Genomic DNA, 16,575 nt, shown 5'->3' on the forward strand with positions numbered 1-16,575 from the left:
GCCTGATCACTCCCTAAACACTCCCCTGCCAGCCTGATTGATGCCTAACTGCTCCCCTGCCAGCCTGTTTGCCCCTAACTGCCCTCCCCTGCAGGCCTGGTCCCCCCCAACTGCTCTCCCCTGCAGGCCTGGGTCCCCCCACCCCCAACTGCCCTTCCCTGCAGGCCCGGTTGCCCCAACTTCCCTCCTCTGCCGGCCTGGACACCCCTAACTGCCCTCCCCTGCTGGCCTGATTGCCCACACCTGCCCTCCCTTGCAGACCTGGTCCCTCCCAACTGCCCTCCCCTGCTGACCATCTTGTGGTGGCTATCTTGTGTCCACATGGGGGCAGGATCTTTGACCACATAGGGGCAGCCATCTTGTGTGTTGGAGTGACAGTCAACTTGCATATTAATTACTCTTTTATTAGATAAGATAGAGGCCTGGTGCACGGGTGGGGGTCAGCTGGTTTGCCCTGAAGGGTGTCCCGGATCAGGGTGGGGGTTCCCTTGGGGCATGGGGCGGCCTGGGCGAGGGGCCTGTGGTGGTTTGCAGGCCGGCCACGCCCCCTGATGACTCAAGCTGAGGCCCTGGTATCTGGGATTTATTTATCTTCTATAATTGAAACTTTGTAGCCTTGAGCGGAGCCAAGCCTCCTGCTCGCTCTGTGGCTGCCGCCATTTTTGTTGGGATTTATTTATCTTCTATAATTGAAACTTTGTAGCCTTGAGTGGAGGCCTGGGCCCACCAGGGTGTGTGGAAAGCTTGGCTTCCTCCATTGCCGGGCAAACCCAAGCCTCCTGCTCGCTCTGTGGCCGCAGCCATCTTGGTTGGGATTAATTTGAATACTCGCTCCTGATTGGCTGGTGGGCGTGGCTTGTGGGTGTAGCAGAGTGATGGTTAATTTGCATATTACTCTTTTAGTAGGTAGGATTTCTTATTAAAGAAATCACATATTATAGATGTGGTCAAATTTATCTCCCATTCCATTCACCTTCCCCCCTCAAAGAGGTAAACTGTCTCATGATGTTTGTCTTTGTCTTTTAGTCCATTTTTAAATACTCTGCCCTTCCTAATATATGGTGATGGATGATTTGGCTGGGTGGTCGACATACAGTGCAATACACAGATTTTGTAACGTAGAAACCCACACCTGAAACCTCTTTGATCCTATTAACCAATGTCACCCCAATCAATTTAATTTTAAAAAATACTCAATTCTAATAAGTTAATATTGATTCAGTGGTATCTAATATATAATCCATAGTCAGTTTCCCTATTGGTATACTTTGTTTTTGATTCATGATCCAGCTGAGTTTTACGTACTGCATTTGGTTGCAATGTCGATTTTAGCTTCTCATCTGGAACATTCTGCAGATGCAGGTGCATTCCCCACTCTGCCCTTGCTTCATCTGCAAGGCCACATGTACTGCTGACCTCTCAGAACCTGCTTCTCATCTAAAACATGGCGTACACCACAGATGATGGTCATGAGTTCCCAATGAGGTGATTTATGGAAAGGCCTAATGCAGGCACCTGGTCGACCCGCAAAGCGGTAGCCAGATAGTAGAGGGTATCAGTGAGAGAGGCCCCGGGCCTGGAGAGGATGGGAGTAGACAAAGCACATTCTAAAGGACAGCGCCAACCAATGTCCGAGAGGGCTGGGGTTTTGTTTTCCTTTCTGGCATTCCGCTGTGACAGGGGGTCCAGAAGGAGCAGTGCAGCCGAGGCTTTAGCGCAGGAGACTGAGGGGCTGCTAGAGCAGGAAAGTCCCCTTGGAAGGTGGGAGGTAGTAAAGACTTTGCTGGTGTGGGCGGACTGAAATGCGGGCCGAGAGGCCCGTTGTCTCCCTTCACCACCTCCACATGGATCTCTGCCTCTCTGTGTGCTGTCAGGCTGGGGATGCCAGGAAGCTGCTGCTGTGACTGCTGCTTCTGTCGGCACATTTATTGCAAAAGCAGGAGGGTATATGGAGGGTCCCTAAATCTTTAAGGTGTCTTCACATTTGGAGCCTCGTGTCATGGGTCCCTAGGAGCCCTTTTATCCATGCTGCTCTCTGTGAGAAGGCCGGCTCCCGGTCCTCCTTGGACAAGCCTCAGGTGTGCTTAGGTCGCACCAAGGCAGAGGCTTGCACACGGTCAGTGCCGGCCGCATGGTTCACAAGGCCCAGCACTAAAGGAAAATGCTGGCTCTTGTGCAAAATGCAAGAAAAGTGACATTAAAGGTGCACAAATAAAAAGCTTGTTTTTTTCTCTTCTGTGGTCTCTTTTCTCATCTGTCATGATGTTTTTCATTTCCTTTTAATGTTGTTTTAAGTAAATAAACATTGAAATTTTAAATGATTAGCATGAATTTTACCGTTCACCTTTAGATTGTGCAATGCCAGTGTTTAATTGTAGTAAAAACTACATAAAATTTCCCATCTTAACCATTTTTAAGCTCAGTAGTGCTAAGTACATTCACATTGTTGTGATTAATGCCAGTTTGAAATTCAAATATAAGAGTATTTAACTCATTCATAATTCGTAGCAGCTCATATATCCGTATGTGTTGCATTGTCAATAGAGTAGTGAAAACTGTACAGAATTAGCTCTACTGTTTTCATTTCATCTCTTGATAGTTGCAGTTTCTACCAACATTCTCTACTTTTGTCTTACCAATGAATAAGGACTCAAAGGAGAAGGAACTTGGTGTAGTCCTATCTTTCCCTTTGCTTCTATTCCACCCTTTACATTGTGTGTTTGGCTATGTACGAGAATTAACGTGAATAAGAAAGAATACCACAGGGCTCCTCGGTCATTCCTATTTCTTGGAACGCCATTGCCTCCTTTCTGCTTTCAAACCTCGTTCTGGTGAGAATGGAAAGAGTGGCCTCTGGGGCTGTCAGCAGCTCTGCTGCGCCCGCCCGTGAAGTGGGCCCTCCCGAACCCTGTGCTGTGGGCGTCAAGGACGGACGATGCTAATGGAGGACTAGGAGCAGGGCGCGCAGGGACAGTGCCAGGACCTCCTCTCCTCACACCATCTCCACTGTCCTGTCAGACGTCACAGACTCCCAGATAAATTAGACTTCAGGACAGTGACAGCACAGGCCTCTGTACATGGGTGCCTATGAGACTGACTGCCCAGGCCGCACCCGTGAAGCTGGCCCTGCTCATGGGAGATGCTTTGCACAGCATTGCAGGAAGGGAAGATACCGGATACCGCACAACTTTGGGGAGCCCCTTCAGTCTCACCACTTTACATCCTGCTCCCACCCCCTTTCGTCTCCCTGGTATCCCAGAACTAATGCAGCAAGAGGTGCAGTTGGATTTGCTTTATCCATCAGAATATATTAACTAATTCAAACTGATATGTGAACCAAATAACTATAATTTTATCAAATGTATAAAACATTAGTTACCTAATGAATATTTTATTGAATATGTTCTGGGGGGGCAAGGAATATTCACAGCTGTGTCCTAAGAAGAAGCTATCATCAGCCCATTTTATAGCTGATGAGATTGAGGCCCCAAATAGGTAGGGTGGATTTTGGCATTCCTCAGCCACATTACAGGCCCCCAGGTTCTGATACCAGAGCTTTGTCAAGCATTCCCTGATCAGAGGGCTAAAGGAAACTCCATTTCTGCCAAGAGTCATCAGTCTTCTGAAGTAGTTCATGTCTGAGCATAAAACTGTACAGGTAAAATGCACACTAGGAGGTGGAAGGTGCCATTCATGTGGAGGAAAGTACTCATTATCCTGAAGGTTGCAAATGGATTTCTAAAGTGGGACTGTCCCTTTTGCTTACTTCTGGAAATGAAAGTGCACAGTTCTCTCAACATATTTTTTCAAAAGCTATCAGAAACCTCATATTTTTAAAAAAGCAGTGTGTCACTCCCCATCATCTCTGTAGTTCCCCTGTGGTTTAACATTTTAATCAGCTGTTTTGTGCTCTAAAGATTTTTCACTTGATTTACAACTTGTAGGAGTGGAGTTGCAGTGAGTAATCAGGGAGAATGCCACACAGAGGACACAGAGAAGGTGAAATGCAGTGTTAATAATTTAGTTTCAATAACCTTAAAAGGTTTACTGTTCGGTTTTAACCTTGTATCATCCCCAAAAGCAAGCTACTGCAGTGAATCATAAAAATGTTTCTTTTAATTTGCAAGTGATTTCTTTTAAGTCCACTTGTGGGGCCTGATATGTCCCTTCACATAGAGGTCGGCAGCACTGGCTTCCATTCTGCCTCTTTGAGGTTGCTCTGCCTTTGATGGGAGAGATCTTAAGCTTTAAATGTTGTAGAGGCTTGTTTTCAAAATTTATGGATTATTATATTGTTAAATTATTAATTTAATAATGTTTTAGTTAGTTCTGAGCAAATCAGAAAAAAACGTATGCTGGCAGAGAGGCAAGGAGAACATAGAGGTGATTTTTGGTGGGGACAAGATTTACAGGTGATATTTAAAACCTAATGTCAAAACTAGGGGGCAAGCTGGAGCCATGCTTGGTGAGGAACTTTAAAACACTTGCAAAGTATAATTTTAACATCTCAGAAGGATGGCTAAATTAACAGGTTTATCACCCAGATCTCATTACCAACCCTATTAAAACAATCCCTGTTGAGCATTATACTGCACCATTGCATAGACAATGACCAGGTGCATAAAGGTGAGCTTTGTTTCATGATTGGCAGGGGAGTGGGGGGTGGGGGTACATATTCCAGCTAATGTGAAAGTGGTAATGGAACATTTCTTTGGGGATCTTCCTTGTCTTTGATTAAGACTATGTACCATAATAAATGGAACCAGTTTTTTCTAGAATGTTTATTTTATTTCTGGTATTGGGGTTTGTCAGTGTAGTAAGTCCTTGCTTAATGCTGTCAGTGGGTTCTGTGACTTTAAGCAAAACAACATACGTATAAGGAAGTCAGTTTCATTGCAGGCTAATTGATAGAAACAAGAGTGAAGTTCCTAGGGCATCTCATCAGTGTTGATCTGAGTGGTGGTGTTTGAGGACCTGCTATATTTATTGCTCAGTTTCTCAGGAAGTATTGAGCAACACTTCCTCCTGCTGGGCCCTTCCTGCAGCTGGGAGGGAATAACCTTGAAGAGCAAGAGAGGCTGTGGTTATCTAGAAATCCAGAAGGAAGTTACTTGATCTCATTTTGATTTTAATGATTTAAATTAGCAGACCCAATTGAGGAGGGGAACTCATCATTCCTAAGTCATCAGTGGATTTTGGTTTTTAAGGTGAGCATTTACAAAGGGCTCTTCCTCTTTCTCCTGGCCTGTGAATACCAAAGCACTGTTGGCCCGTGCCCGCAGTTTCCTCCCGCAGTGACCTGAACTGCTTACTCAGTGTCAGTGGGTGGACCCGGGAGTGCACACTCTGACAATCGGAGCTGGACTGAGAATGGGGTGGCAGCACAGCTTCACCCTGGGCTCCCTGGGCCGGTTCTGCTCTTTCACCTTCTGAATTGGATGCACCTGTAGTCAGGCCCGCCAGTAGCCCTTTCTCCAGTCTCATTGTTTCCTCTCTCTGTGGCATTTTAGTAACATGGGACACTTACTGCCACTTGCCATAAAATTGTCATCACAATTCCAGATTGACATTGTTGCAGTGGTGCCCATGGAGTCATGGCCCATGTATGCACCGTGCAGCCCGGGCAGCCGTGCGAGGAAAGCCTGAGGGATTGTGAGAAAGGCTTCAGGATCAGTCGCGGCTCTGCCTCTCGCCAGTCACGTGGCCGTGAGCAAACTGTCCGAACTCTGACTCCGTTTCCTTGTCTGTTAGAAATAAGAACAGAACCTCCCTGTCAGGTGGGTACAGTGCCACACACACACAGAGTGGTATTAGTTTCTGTCTTTTCTGTCGTTTGCAACACACTTCATGAACTTCGCCACGCTTGCATTCTTGAGTGGATAAAGAATCACCTCAGGTTGTGATGGGCTCCATTGAAAATGACCATTTCTTTTTTCTATTTTTTCTATTGATATCTCTAATATAAGGGTTTTTTGTTGTTATTCTGAGTTCTTTCTGTAAGGAAATCTGTCATTGTTAATCCTAGCTTGCCACCATATTCTTTTAAGATTAATAAAAGTGATGTTTAACATGTGACATCTTGATAAATATCCATCTTAAAATATTGAAATTCAGGCAAAACTCTTTAGTATTAGTGTCCATGATTTAACAGTCATTCTATCACCAGTGGGCTAGCATGTGCTCAGCGAAGGCATAGCCTTGTGTGTTAGCGTAAGTTCTGAATGAGGCCTCTGAGGACTGTGATTTGGGAAATAGGTTGTTCACAGGTCCCCTCTGTTTTCTGTCCTCCGCGTGCACACTCCAGCCCTCAGTGCCGTGCTGGTGAGTCAACGGAGGTCCCTAACAGTTGTTTCTTGGTGCTCTTGCCACTGGGCACCAGCACCGATTCCAGTTCTTCCAGCTGGGCTCTTAGGTCTGCTGGTTAGAAATTTCTTGGATGCTTTGATTCTTCTGTGAGCTTCCTTTTTTGCCTATATTTGGCACATTTTTCTCGCTCTCTTGTCTTAGAAAATGCTGGGCTAGTTTCAGTTAAGTAGAGGAGATCTAATTTCATTTCCAAAAGCAGACCTGATCTTAAAATCTCCTTATGGTCTGTCATTCTCACGCCACTGACTGCAGAACAAATCCATTTTTGCCCTTCCCCTTCCTCTGTGTCCTTTTGCCTCCGAGTCCTCCAGGCCCTCTGCCTTCATCCGCCTCCTCTGTGCCTTCTCCACCCCTAAGGTGGGATCAAACCACTTGTTACACCTCTGTTAACGGTCCTTTTAAGGATGAGTGATAATGAATTGTCCTTTCCAAAGGCTTACAAATGTGTGGAGACCTTTACAAATGGAGGAGGCTCTGTGCCCCCCCCTTTTCATAATTAAAGGACAGCTCGCATCAGCACTGTGGTGGCATTAGGTCCTATCTCCCACGTGAGGACAGTATCTGGTTCTGCCTTCCTGGAGAGAGAGAGGTAAGCAAGGGCTCAGGGACAGGCTGGCAGTTGAGGAGACTTACCCCGCCTGAAGGTGCTATCTCAGGCAGTGCCAGAATTCATGGATTTTAGTCTCTAATCTTCCTCCAGTCCACCAATTCGTATCACCTACACTGGTCTGAGGAAGAAGAATGATGTCTTGAATGGGTACTCATTTAAGGTGTCACAAATAAAGAAGCCATTTGTTCAAAATATAGTGAAATAAGAATCAAATATATTTGAAATGAACAGTTTCTTTTTTTTTTTTCCAGAAGGATGCCATTGCATGGGGGTGACTATCCCCCATTTAAAGATATCAGTGCTCAGAACATGTGTATCAAAATAATTTCTTCTGCAGTGTAAGTGGCTGCAGTGTTAATCTCTATGTCCATAGACAAGGAAATCACCATTGTAGTTTTCACATATGGGGGACGTTAAACGTGCCTTCTTTACATTATTGCCATTTATAAAACATTTAAACAGCTCTTCTGCTGAATAAACATTTAAGAGCCTGAAAGATAAGCATACCACTTAAACTTCTTAAGATTAAACTTTCCAAACTATTTCCTGTCAGGGGGACACAACAGCAAAATTGCAAACTGTGTACCCGAGATGAGATAGGCTGAATTAGATTAAGCAGCTTACTGTTGACGTGTCTATTTATCTGGGTTCAGTGCAGCTTCCTGTCTGTGCCAGCAGTCGGGTTGCTGTGTACAGTAACAGTGGCCTGGTTTATGTGGAGGGACTCCAGCATCAATTACTCCAGGAAGGCAGTGGCACTGGGAGATAAGGTTAAGCTGCTTGCAGTGTTTAAAACTACTAAAATCCAAGCAACATATTTGCTGTCTAAAATGTTGCTTATAAATTTGACAGTGTTCCATTTATAACATTTCCAAAGAGATCATCCACTGTTATTCTCTGCAAGCAGAAGTACAAACATTATGAATGCTTATTGTTAAAACAGTATAACCCACTTCCTCAGTTTCATGCCTGTTTCTTAAGTATTTGTGAAAAGATACTGAATTGGGTGGCAGGACATCATGAATGTTGCAGAGCCACCTTAGACTAAATAATGTCAGCCATTTGATTCGGATATTTTGATTTCTTTTTTTCTGAGACCAATTGAATAGATTCAGTGGGTAGTGCTAATACCCACTCATATGTTCTTAGAGAGCACTATTTTACTAAATGCAAAATACTACATCTTCAATGGAAAAACCATGGGGAATACAGGAAAGCACAATGAGAGAAACAAATGTCACCACCCAAGGATAATTATTATGTGTTTTTGGAAACAGGTATTATTTTAAATTTGTATCTCTCCACCACCCCTGTATACACACATGTGTACATTCTTATTCTTTACTAAATGCTCATTTAATTGTGAATATAAGTTGTTTGTTTATTTATTTTTGGTTAAAGGAAATATACCTTTCCTTAGAAAGTTTTTACTATTTATCTTGCTTCACACTTAGGATGGAAGTGAGCCTGTATTGATATACTTCTGTAGAGACTATCGGACAGGCGGTATTATAATCCATGGAGTTGGAACTCCTAAAAAATTCTTGGTGGGTCTACTATTTAGGTCTGTTCACACAAGTTGTTAAGTTTAATGCTTAAAATGTAACTCCTTTTATTCCTATAAGAAATGTTCACAGAGTAAATCCCATGTTTTCTGATGAGACAAAGATGCTATGGATAAAAGGATAAATTTTTGAAAGTGACATTTCAGCTTGCCTATCATAACATTTTATGTATTTTTCAATACACATTTATCTTAGAGATATATTCCTCTAGTACAGGCAGAAACAGAGCTTCATATAAAACTAGAAAATCCCTTAAATGTAGTTTGATGGAAACTAGACCTGGAAATTTGGCAATTCTGAGCACATTTTACTCATTTAATCATATTTTCTAGATTGCCCTGCTGAGATTGATACCATCCTCAATAAGGCTTTGCAACATTCACACTATTCTATCTCCTAAGAGTGATGCGAAATGAATGTATTCAACATGTATTTAGCATTTATTGGCATAGTTTTAGGTTTTATCTTTTAATGAGATTTTAATTGGTTTTATTGAAGAATTTATACCAGGTGCCTGGAACGCAAATAGAAAAGAGAGACCTAATAAGTTAAGTGGGCCATTACAATTAATGCTAATATGACATCTGTTAGCAAAGCTAGCGTGTTAACTTCCTGACTAGGTCTGATCCTAAAGGCAGGCATTGGCACTTAAAGCTTTCCAAGTGGTCTAGACTCTCTGACGTGCTGAAAACTCATTTTGTAGTCTTCCTTTACTAAAAAGTCCTAACTTGGTAAAGTTTTTTATTTTTTATTTTTATTCTTTTACTTTTTTATTGAATTTATTGGGGTGACATTGGTTAATAAAATTATATAGGTTTCAGGTATACAGGTCTATAATACATCATCTGTATATTGTATTGTGTGTTCACCACCCCAAGACAAGTCTCCTTCTATCACCATTTATCCCCACTATACCCTCTTCTACCTCCCCCCACCTCCTTTTGCCTCTAGTAAAGTTCTTGTCTTCAAATTGCCACTTCTGATGTTAGACTTCTCCTGAGAAAGAGTTGTTAAAGTCCCCCTTCTATATGATACTTTCAGGCATTCCTCATGTGACACATTCAATAGAAACAACCATGCTTTCCCCCGGTTACACAGAGGTGGTGGCAGCCAGAAGAAAGGGCTGATGGGAGACCCATGGTTGTTCTTCTCTCCTCTGTGCACAGAACAGTCACAAAACAGTGCTTGAAACTGTTAGGCCTTTGAGGTCCGTTTACCTTGTCATTGATGATGTGAAAGGAAGAAGCACTGAATTCTTCCGTAACAATTGCATGTATAGCCAGATTAATAATGACAGTGACTTCGGGACAGTTCTCAAACCACAAACATCCACCTGCTCCCAATATGTGGACCCCAAAGAGCTATAAATTAAGGCACTCTACTTAATCAAAAGAGTCCACATATAAAAATTAGCATGAAAAGTTACCCTGTAAAAAAATCAAAATAGTTGAAAAATGTGTAACAGAAAAAAGTCAGTTTTTTTTGTTATCAAATGAAACAGTTACCAAATGGAAGTGGCATTGGCTGCCTCACCTGCCATCCTCTGAGTTGCTGGACGCTTGTTTGCCCCTCATCCCTGTTACTTATTAATATCCGATCTCTACTACCGACCTCTACTACAAGACAAAACATGTTTTGGTCTTGTCTGCCTTATATTTGTAATATTTTATGGTTACACATTGGAAGTTATTTCCCTAAGTAAACGTTTTGAGGGCCTCTCTCTTTACATCCCCCACACAACTGAATGGCACAGAAAGCCGCCATACACTTACAGTCCTCAGTAAATTTGTATTTGTTCATTGACTGCATCAAGTTAGGCCAATAGTTTTCTAGGTCTGAGTGGGATGTAGGGAGTGAGGATGAAATAAAGGTTGGCTTCATTGGAGAGAAGACTCAAGGAGGTTTGTGAAGCCCTGAGGTAGTATGATCAACAAAGAGAAGCCAGTGAAGTTGGAAGTTGATTAAGGTGATTTTAAGAGTGGAATAGGATAAGAAAGATGTTGGAGATTAAGGAGCTTTCAAGAAGCATGTCCTGATTTTTCTTATGAGCCTGAGGGTTGGTAGAAGTGTTGATGAAGTTAAAACATCTCTTTCCTGGCCCTGGCCGGGTGGCTCAGTTGCTAAAGTATGTCCTGTATACCAAACCTACATTGCGAATTTGATCCCTAGTCGGGGTGCATATGGGAGGCAACATATCTCTTACATCTCTCTCTGTCTCTTTCTCTCCCAAAAATCAATAAAAACATATCCTCAGGTGAGTATTTTTTTTAATCTCTTTTGTGGACTCTTGCAAGAGCTTCCTAACTGTTTTTTTTTATCACAACTTTCTCCTCTTTCCAATCCATTCTCAATATGAAGGTTTCAAACTAGGTCGCACTCCTGATTTATTAACAGCATTTCTTAGTACTCTCCCTCCCTCCATTAGCTAAATGGTCATATCCAGGCATCTTACAATCTTACAATGAACTGGGGTCCATCAGCTATCCTCTCACCCCACTGCTACAGCCTAACTCCTAGTCTCCCCAGCACCCTCTTGCACCCCAACCAAAGTCTCCCATCAATCTTCCCATCATTCTGTACCCTACGAGAGGCTAAAAGACTAACAAAACATGTTTAAGTCTTGTCTGCCTTATATTTGTAATATTTTATGGTTACACATTGGAAGTTATTTCCCTAAGTGAGGCCCTTTTCTGAATATCTCTCTCAGTAGCTGCCACAGCCTATTATATTAGAGTATTCTGACTTCAGAGGGATGGAAATAAAGCTGGAAAAAGAAAGGAGAAAACGAAATAACGATGCTACTTTGGGCTAAAAGATACTGCCATCAGGGATCAGGCTAAGACAATATGAAAGTGGAAGGCTGCTTAGGGAGGTGTTGACATCCACAGCATCCAGAAGAATGGGCCTAGATAGCAGGCCTTCGAATTCTGCCATGAGTTTATTAGAGATGTTTTAAAATATATATTGGCTAAGTTGTGGGAATATAGCAAATAAAAGCATAGGGGGAGGAATAATAATAACGAGTGTCAGATTTTCCAATATGACTCCTCTGATACCATCATAAATTTAGTTAGGATAATAGTGAATTGAGCATACTTAAATAAGTAGAAACAAGAATGGGAGGAATGGGCAGAAATACACATGGGGGCAATACATAGAGCTGAAATTATGGGAGCACAAAAGAAAGGAAGTCAGCTTCTGAATAAATATTTCATGATGCCCTAAAAAAAAGTCGTTCCTGTTGATGGAAGGAGGAAATCCAGTGTCTCCAAATGTCCGACAGCAGAAGCCATGGGAGAGTGTTGGTGAAAGGCGAACAGTAGCCACACTCATGCTGACAGAGAATGAGGCTCTCAGCGAAAGGGACAACATCTGTACTCCGTTTGCCAACTGGCACTTTGCTTCCTGCTCCTTTTCCTTATTTCTACCTCTGTCTTTGCCTTTGTCTCTCTCCTCTCTGCTTATGCCCTCTTCAGATGCTGAGCATTTCTAGTATATAGTCCTTCCCTGTTGCCATGACTGATTCTAAAGAGAAACAAACTTTGTAGGAGGTGAATGGCAGAGAGGAAAGGGCTTTGGGGACCGATTGGCCTGAATTGGGCCTGTATCCTTACTCAAGACATGTTTCTGCATCTGTTGGTTGGGGGTAATTACTCTGACCTCAGAGAAATGTAAGAATTAAAGGTTAAGGGAAGAGAACCAGCATTTTTCAGTGTTTATAATGTGCCAGTCACAAGCTATAGGGCTGTGTACCAATTCTCATGACAACCCAGTGAAGTAGGTGTGATTAAGTGAGATAGCACCCATAAATAGCTTGATACAATACATAAAAAGCAGTACATTGTCACCTTCTCCTAATATTGGGAGAGGGAATCACAACAGGGTATGACACCATACTCTTTACCAGCACACTACGTTGATGAATTAAGTCAATAAGAAATTGTCTATAAATGGCCACTGTGGACTGAATTCTAGTTTTCTTAGGAATCAGATGGTTGAGATAATCCCAGACCACCACATGCCCTGGGAAATGAGTCTAAGTTGTGACAGGGATGGCAATGTTTTAAAGTTGAGGCATTTTTACAGGTAGCAAATTGGTGGTAATTAATATCTATTATGTCAGTCAAGAGAGAATGATAAATTATTTCCACTTTGTACCACTGGTATATCCTTTTCTCGATGTATATACAAGAGGCATAACAATTGGAGTTGTTTGGGTGCTACAAGAGCATTCAACCTCACTGCAGAGGCATGTCCTATAAGAAGTACTTTTCATCTCTACTGGTCTCTTCAAATGCTCATCCAACACTCAAACACAGAATTTGTTGGGGCAATATTCTGTGAAAGAGCAGTTGTGATATGTGTTAATATGCCATGGAAGAATTAAACTATGACCTTATTGAACAGAGGAAAGAAATAAAACCCAAATGCGCCTCATATTCTTCCAATTGCTCTTCTCTCCACCACATACAACACTCACATATGCACAACATGTTCACAAATGCACAACACATATGAGTGCACACACCCGTGACCCATTTTTACATTTATGGTAACAAAGGAGATATATGAGATATTTTCTTATATGTTGGGAAATCCTTAGTCCTGGCCTAGCACATACCACAAAAAGACTATATCATGCAAATGTTTACATTTTGATATGAATTCTAAAATAATCTTCCTATCCTTACAATCTGTGGATAATTTTGTTTTTACTTTAAATAATTTTTTAAAATTTTTTATTATAGTTAACATACAATATTACATTAGTTTTGGTGTACAATATTATATTAGTTTTGAGTGTACAACCCAGTGATTAGACATTATATAACTAATTTATCATCTTGATAACTCTAGTACCCATCTGACACCATACATAGTTATTACAACATTATTGACTATATTCCCTATTCTGTAATTTACATCCCCATGACTATTCTGTAACTAACAATTTGTACTTCTTAACCCCTTCATCTTTTTCAGCCAACCCCTTAAACTTGCCCCCCCACATCTGCCAACCATCAAAATGTTCTCTGTACCTATGAGCATGTTTCTGTTCTGTTTGTTTATTTTTTTGCTTTTTAGATTCACATATAAGTGAAATCATCTGGCATGTGTCTCTCTCTGTCTGACTTATTTCTTCCCTCAGCACAATATGTTGTAGGTCCATCCATGTTGTTGCAAATGGCAAGATTTCTTTTGTGTGTGTGTGGCTGAATCATATTCCATTGTATATATGCACCATTTCTTTATCCATTTATCTATTGATTGACACTTAGGTTGCTTCCATATCTTGGCTATTGTAAATAATGCTGCAATGAACATATGGATGTACTATATGTATCTTCCATTTAGTGTTTTGGGTTTCTTCAGATAAATACCCAGAGGTGGAATTGCAGGTCCTTCTTTGTCCCTTGTTATATATATAGCCTTTGTTTTAAAGTCTATTTTGTCCAGTGTAAGTATTGCTACACCTAGCTTTTGTTTGTTTATTTCCATTTTCATGAAATACTTTTTTCATCCATTTACTTTCAGTCTGTTTGTGTCTTTCTAGACAACATATGGAAGGGTCTTGTTTTGTTATCCATTCAGCCTTCACATGTGTTTTGATTGAAACATTTAATCCACTAGCACTTAATTATTGATAGATATTTATTGCCATTATTCATACTAGAGGCCCGGTGCACAAAATTTGTGCACACAGGGGGGGTCCTTCAGCCCGGCCTGTGCCCTCTCACAGTCTGGGAGCCCTCAGGGGATGTCTGACTGATGGGAGCGGGCCTAAGCTACAGTTGGACATCCTTAGAACTGCTGCCGAGGTGGGAGAGGCTCCCACCACTGCTGCTGCACTCGCCAGCCATGAGTCTGACTTCTGGCTGAGCAGCGCTCCCCCTGTGGGAGTGCACTGACCACCAGGGGGCAGCTCCTGCATTGAGCGTCTGCCACCTGGTGGTCAGTGGGCATCATAGTGACCAGTCGTTCTGCTGTTTGGTCGATTTGCATATTAGCCTTTTATTATATAGGACTAGAGGCCCAGTGCACGAATTCGTGCGTGGAGTGGCGGAGGGGGGGCGGAACGGGAGGTTGTTGGGGGTTGGGGGGAACCACGTGAAGTTGGCCGCCAGCCCTCGGCCTCCCTGGGAAAGGGACCGCGTCCACCACCACCCACCCCTGGTTCCCATCCCAGCCTGGGCCCGAAGGCCCTGGTGGGGTCAGGAGAGGAGGCGACAGCCGCCAGGCCGGGCACGAAAAGAACGGATGCCAGACACTGACGCCACCATCCGTGCCCCGCCACCGCACGGTTCCCCACCTACCCCTCTCCTCCTTCCCTCACCGCTGTGCCACGTCCATGGCAGACGGGCGGCCCCGGGGAAGGGAGAGAATGGGAGCAAGACAAACCCTTGTGTTAAGGGCTGACTTTCAATAGATCGCATATATGAAAAAGCCACTGGAAAGTGCCTTAGTGGGCCTGAAAGTTGGATAGAGTGGGGTAACAGGGAAACACCCGGGTTCAGTGAACAGTGTTAGCCAGGTTGATGGAGACTTGCATGTTGTGTCCTGCCAGCTCTGTGGGGGAGGGCTCAGGAAAAGAACAGTGGCCTCTGTAGGCACTTCTGTCTGGGCAAAACCTGCCCCTACAGCTCTCACCCTGATGCCAGACAATTCATTTCCTCCCCATATGTCCCTAGTGCCTTTCAAGCTGCTGTCCCAGTTGCCAGAGCTCAGAACAAGTGAGTTGGAGTAAGCCTGTGCAGGTCCTTTAAGAGGAATGCATGGGACTCTGGCAGCCTCTCTCTCACTCAGTCACAATCCCTGCTGGTTTTTATAGCCAGAAGTTATGGTGACATCTCTTCCTGGCGCTGGAACCCTGGGCTGGGGGCCTAGTGCAGAACTGGGACCCCTTGGTCCTCAGGGAAGACCTCCACAGCCAAGATATCCCTCCTAATTTTTATTTGCCACATGTAGGTATGGGACCAGCTCCTCTGCATCTCTGCCCCTCCTACCAGTCACACTGTGGCTTCTTTAATTTCCTAGTTGTAGGCTTTCTGTTCAGCTAGATTTCAGGTGGTTCTCAATGATGGTTGTTCTGTAATTTTGTTGTGGTTGTAGGAGGTTCGAGTACTGTGTTTACCTACATCTCTGTGGATAATTTTAGAAAAATATATGTTAAAACTGTAATGAATTTAATCTTTCTAGGTAGGATTTTTGGTAACTGAGGATGAAGTTTACATATGAGTGATAATCAAACTGGGTACCTGTTTTTTTATTTCTATCCATAAATATCTTACCAGAATAGCTTTATCACTGCACAATCTTGTTATAAAAAGAATAATCCTTCATAATAAAAAGGCAATATGCAAATAACCAACACTCCGCTACACCCACGATTGGACGGTGGGAGGCTGGGGGGCGGGACTCGGGGTGGCATATCCGGCCATTGAGAGGCGCGGGACTCCCGCCCCCCCCCCCCCCCCCCCCCGCCTCTCAACGGCTGGATTGGCGGCCGCTGAGGGGGGCTGCCTCGGACACCCTGGACACCCAGCTCCGCTGCCATCGGAGGCGGGGAGCCGGTTGTCCGCACCCGGATCCCCTGCCGTGCTCCCCTTCGTCAGCGCCTCAAGCCCCAGCAGCAGCGGCAGCGGCTGGGGATGAGCTGGGGATCCCAACAGCCTGGCAGCTCAGTGGCGGCGGAGGCAGCATTGGGCCTGGGGACTGGTGAACAGGCAGAAGATGGCCCTGATCGCAGGAGGCTAGGCCTAGGGACCCTACCCGCACGATTGAATCGTGCGCTGGGCCTCTAGTGTTAATGATAACCAATAATAGCTAACATTTAAGTACTTTCTCGTGCAAGAATTTGCATGCATTTTCTCTCTTTGTTTTCATTGCACCTCTGTTAAGCGGACATTTTTTTAAACCACTTGACAGTACTCAGAGCTTACAGAGACTTAGAGATTTCCTCAGCCAAGATCCCAGAGCTAAGAAGTGGTGGAACCAGCATTTGAACCCCTATTTCTCAGACTCTAATTTCTTTGC

The 16,575-nt window shown here is 43.5% G+C and overlaps 1 protein-coding gene across 13 annotated transcripts in view; it reads left to right on the forward strand.

The window, feature by feature from the left end:
* Positions 1-16,575, forward strand: part of PARD3 (par-3 family cell polarity regulator) — a 696,667-nt gene that overhangs the window by 585,284 nt on the left and 94,808 nt on the right. Inside the window, exon 23 of one of the 13 annotated variants that reach the window (XM_079769113.1) lies at positions 7,228-7,314. The exons of the other annotated variants lie outside the window; for them this stretch is intronic. Within the exon in view, the coding sequence (XP_079625239.1) occupies positions 7,228-7,314 (87 nt within the window). The remainder of the gene's footprint in view (positions 1-7,227; positions 7,315-16,575) is intronic. 13 annotated transcript variants of the gene reach the window in all.

Source organism: Cnephaeus nilssonii, assembly GCF_951640355.1.
Source record: "Cnephaeus nilssonii genome assembly, chromosome: 4".
Lineage (NCBI taxonomy): Eukaryota > Metazoa > Chordata > Mammalia > Chiroptera > Vespertilionidae > Cnephaeus > Cnephaeus nilssonii.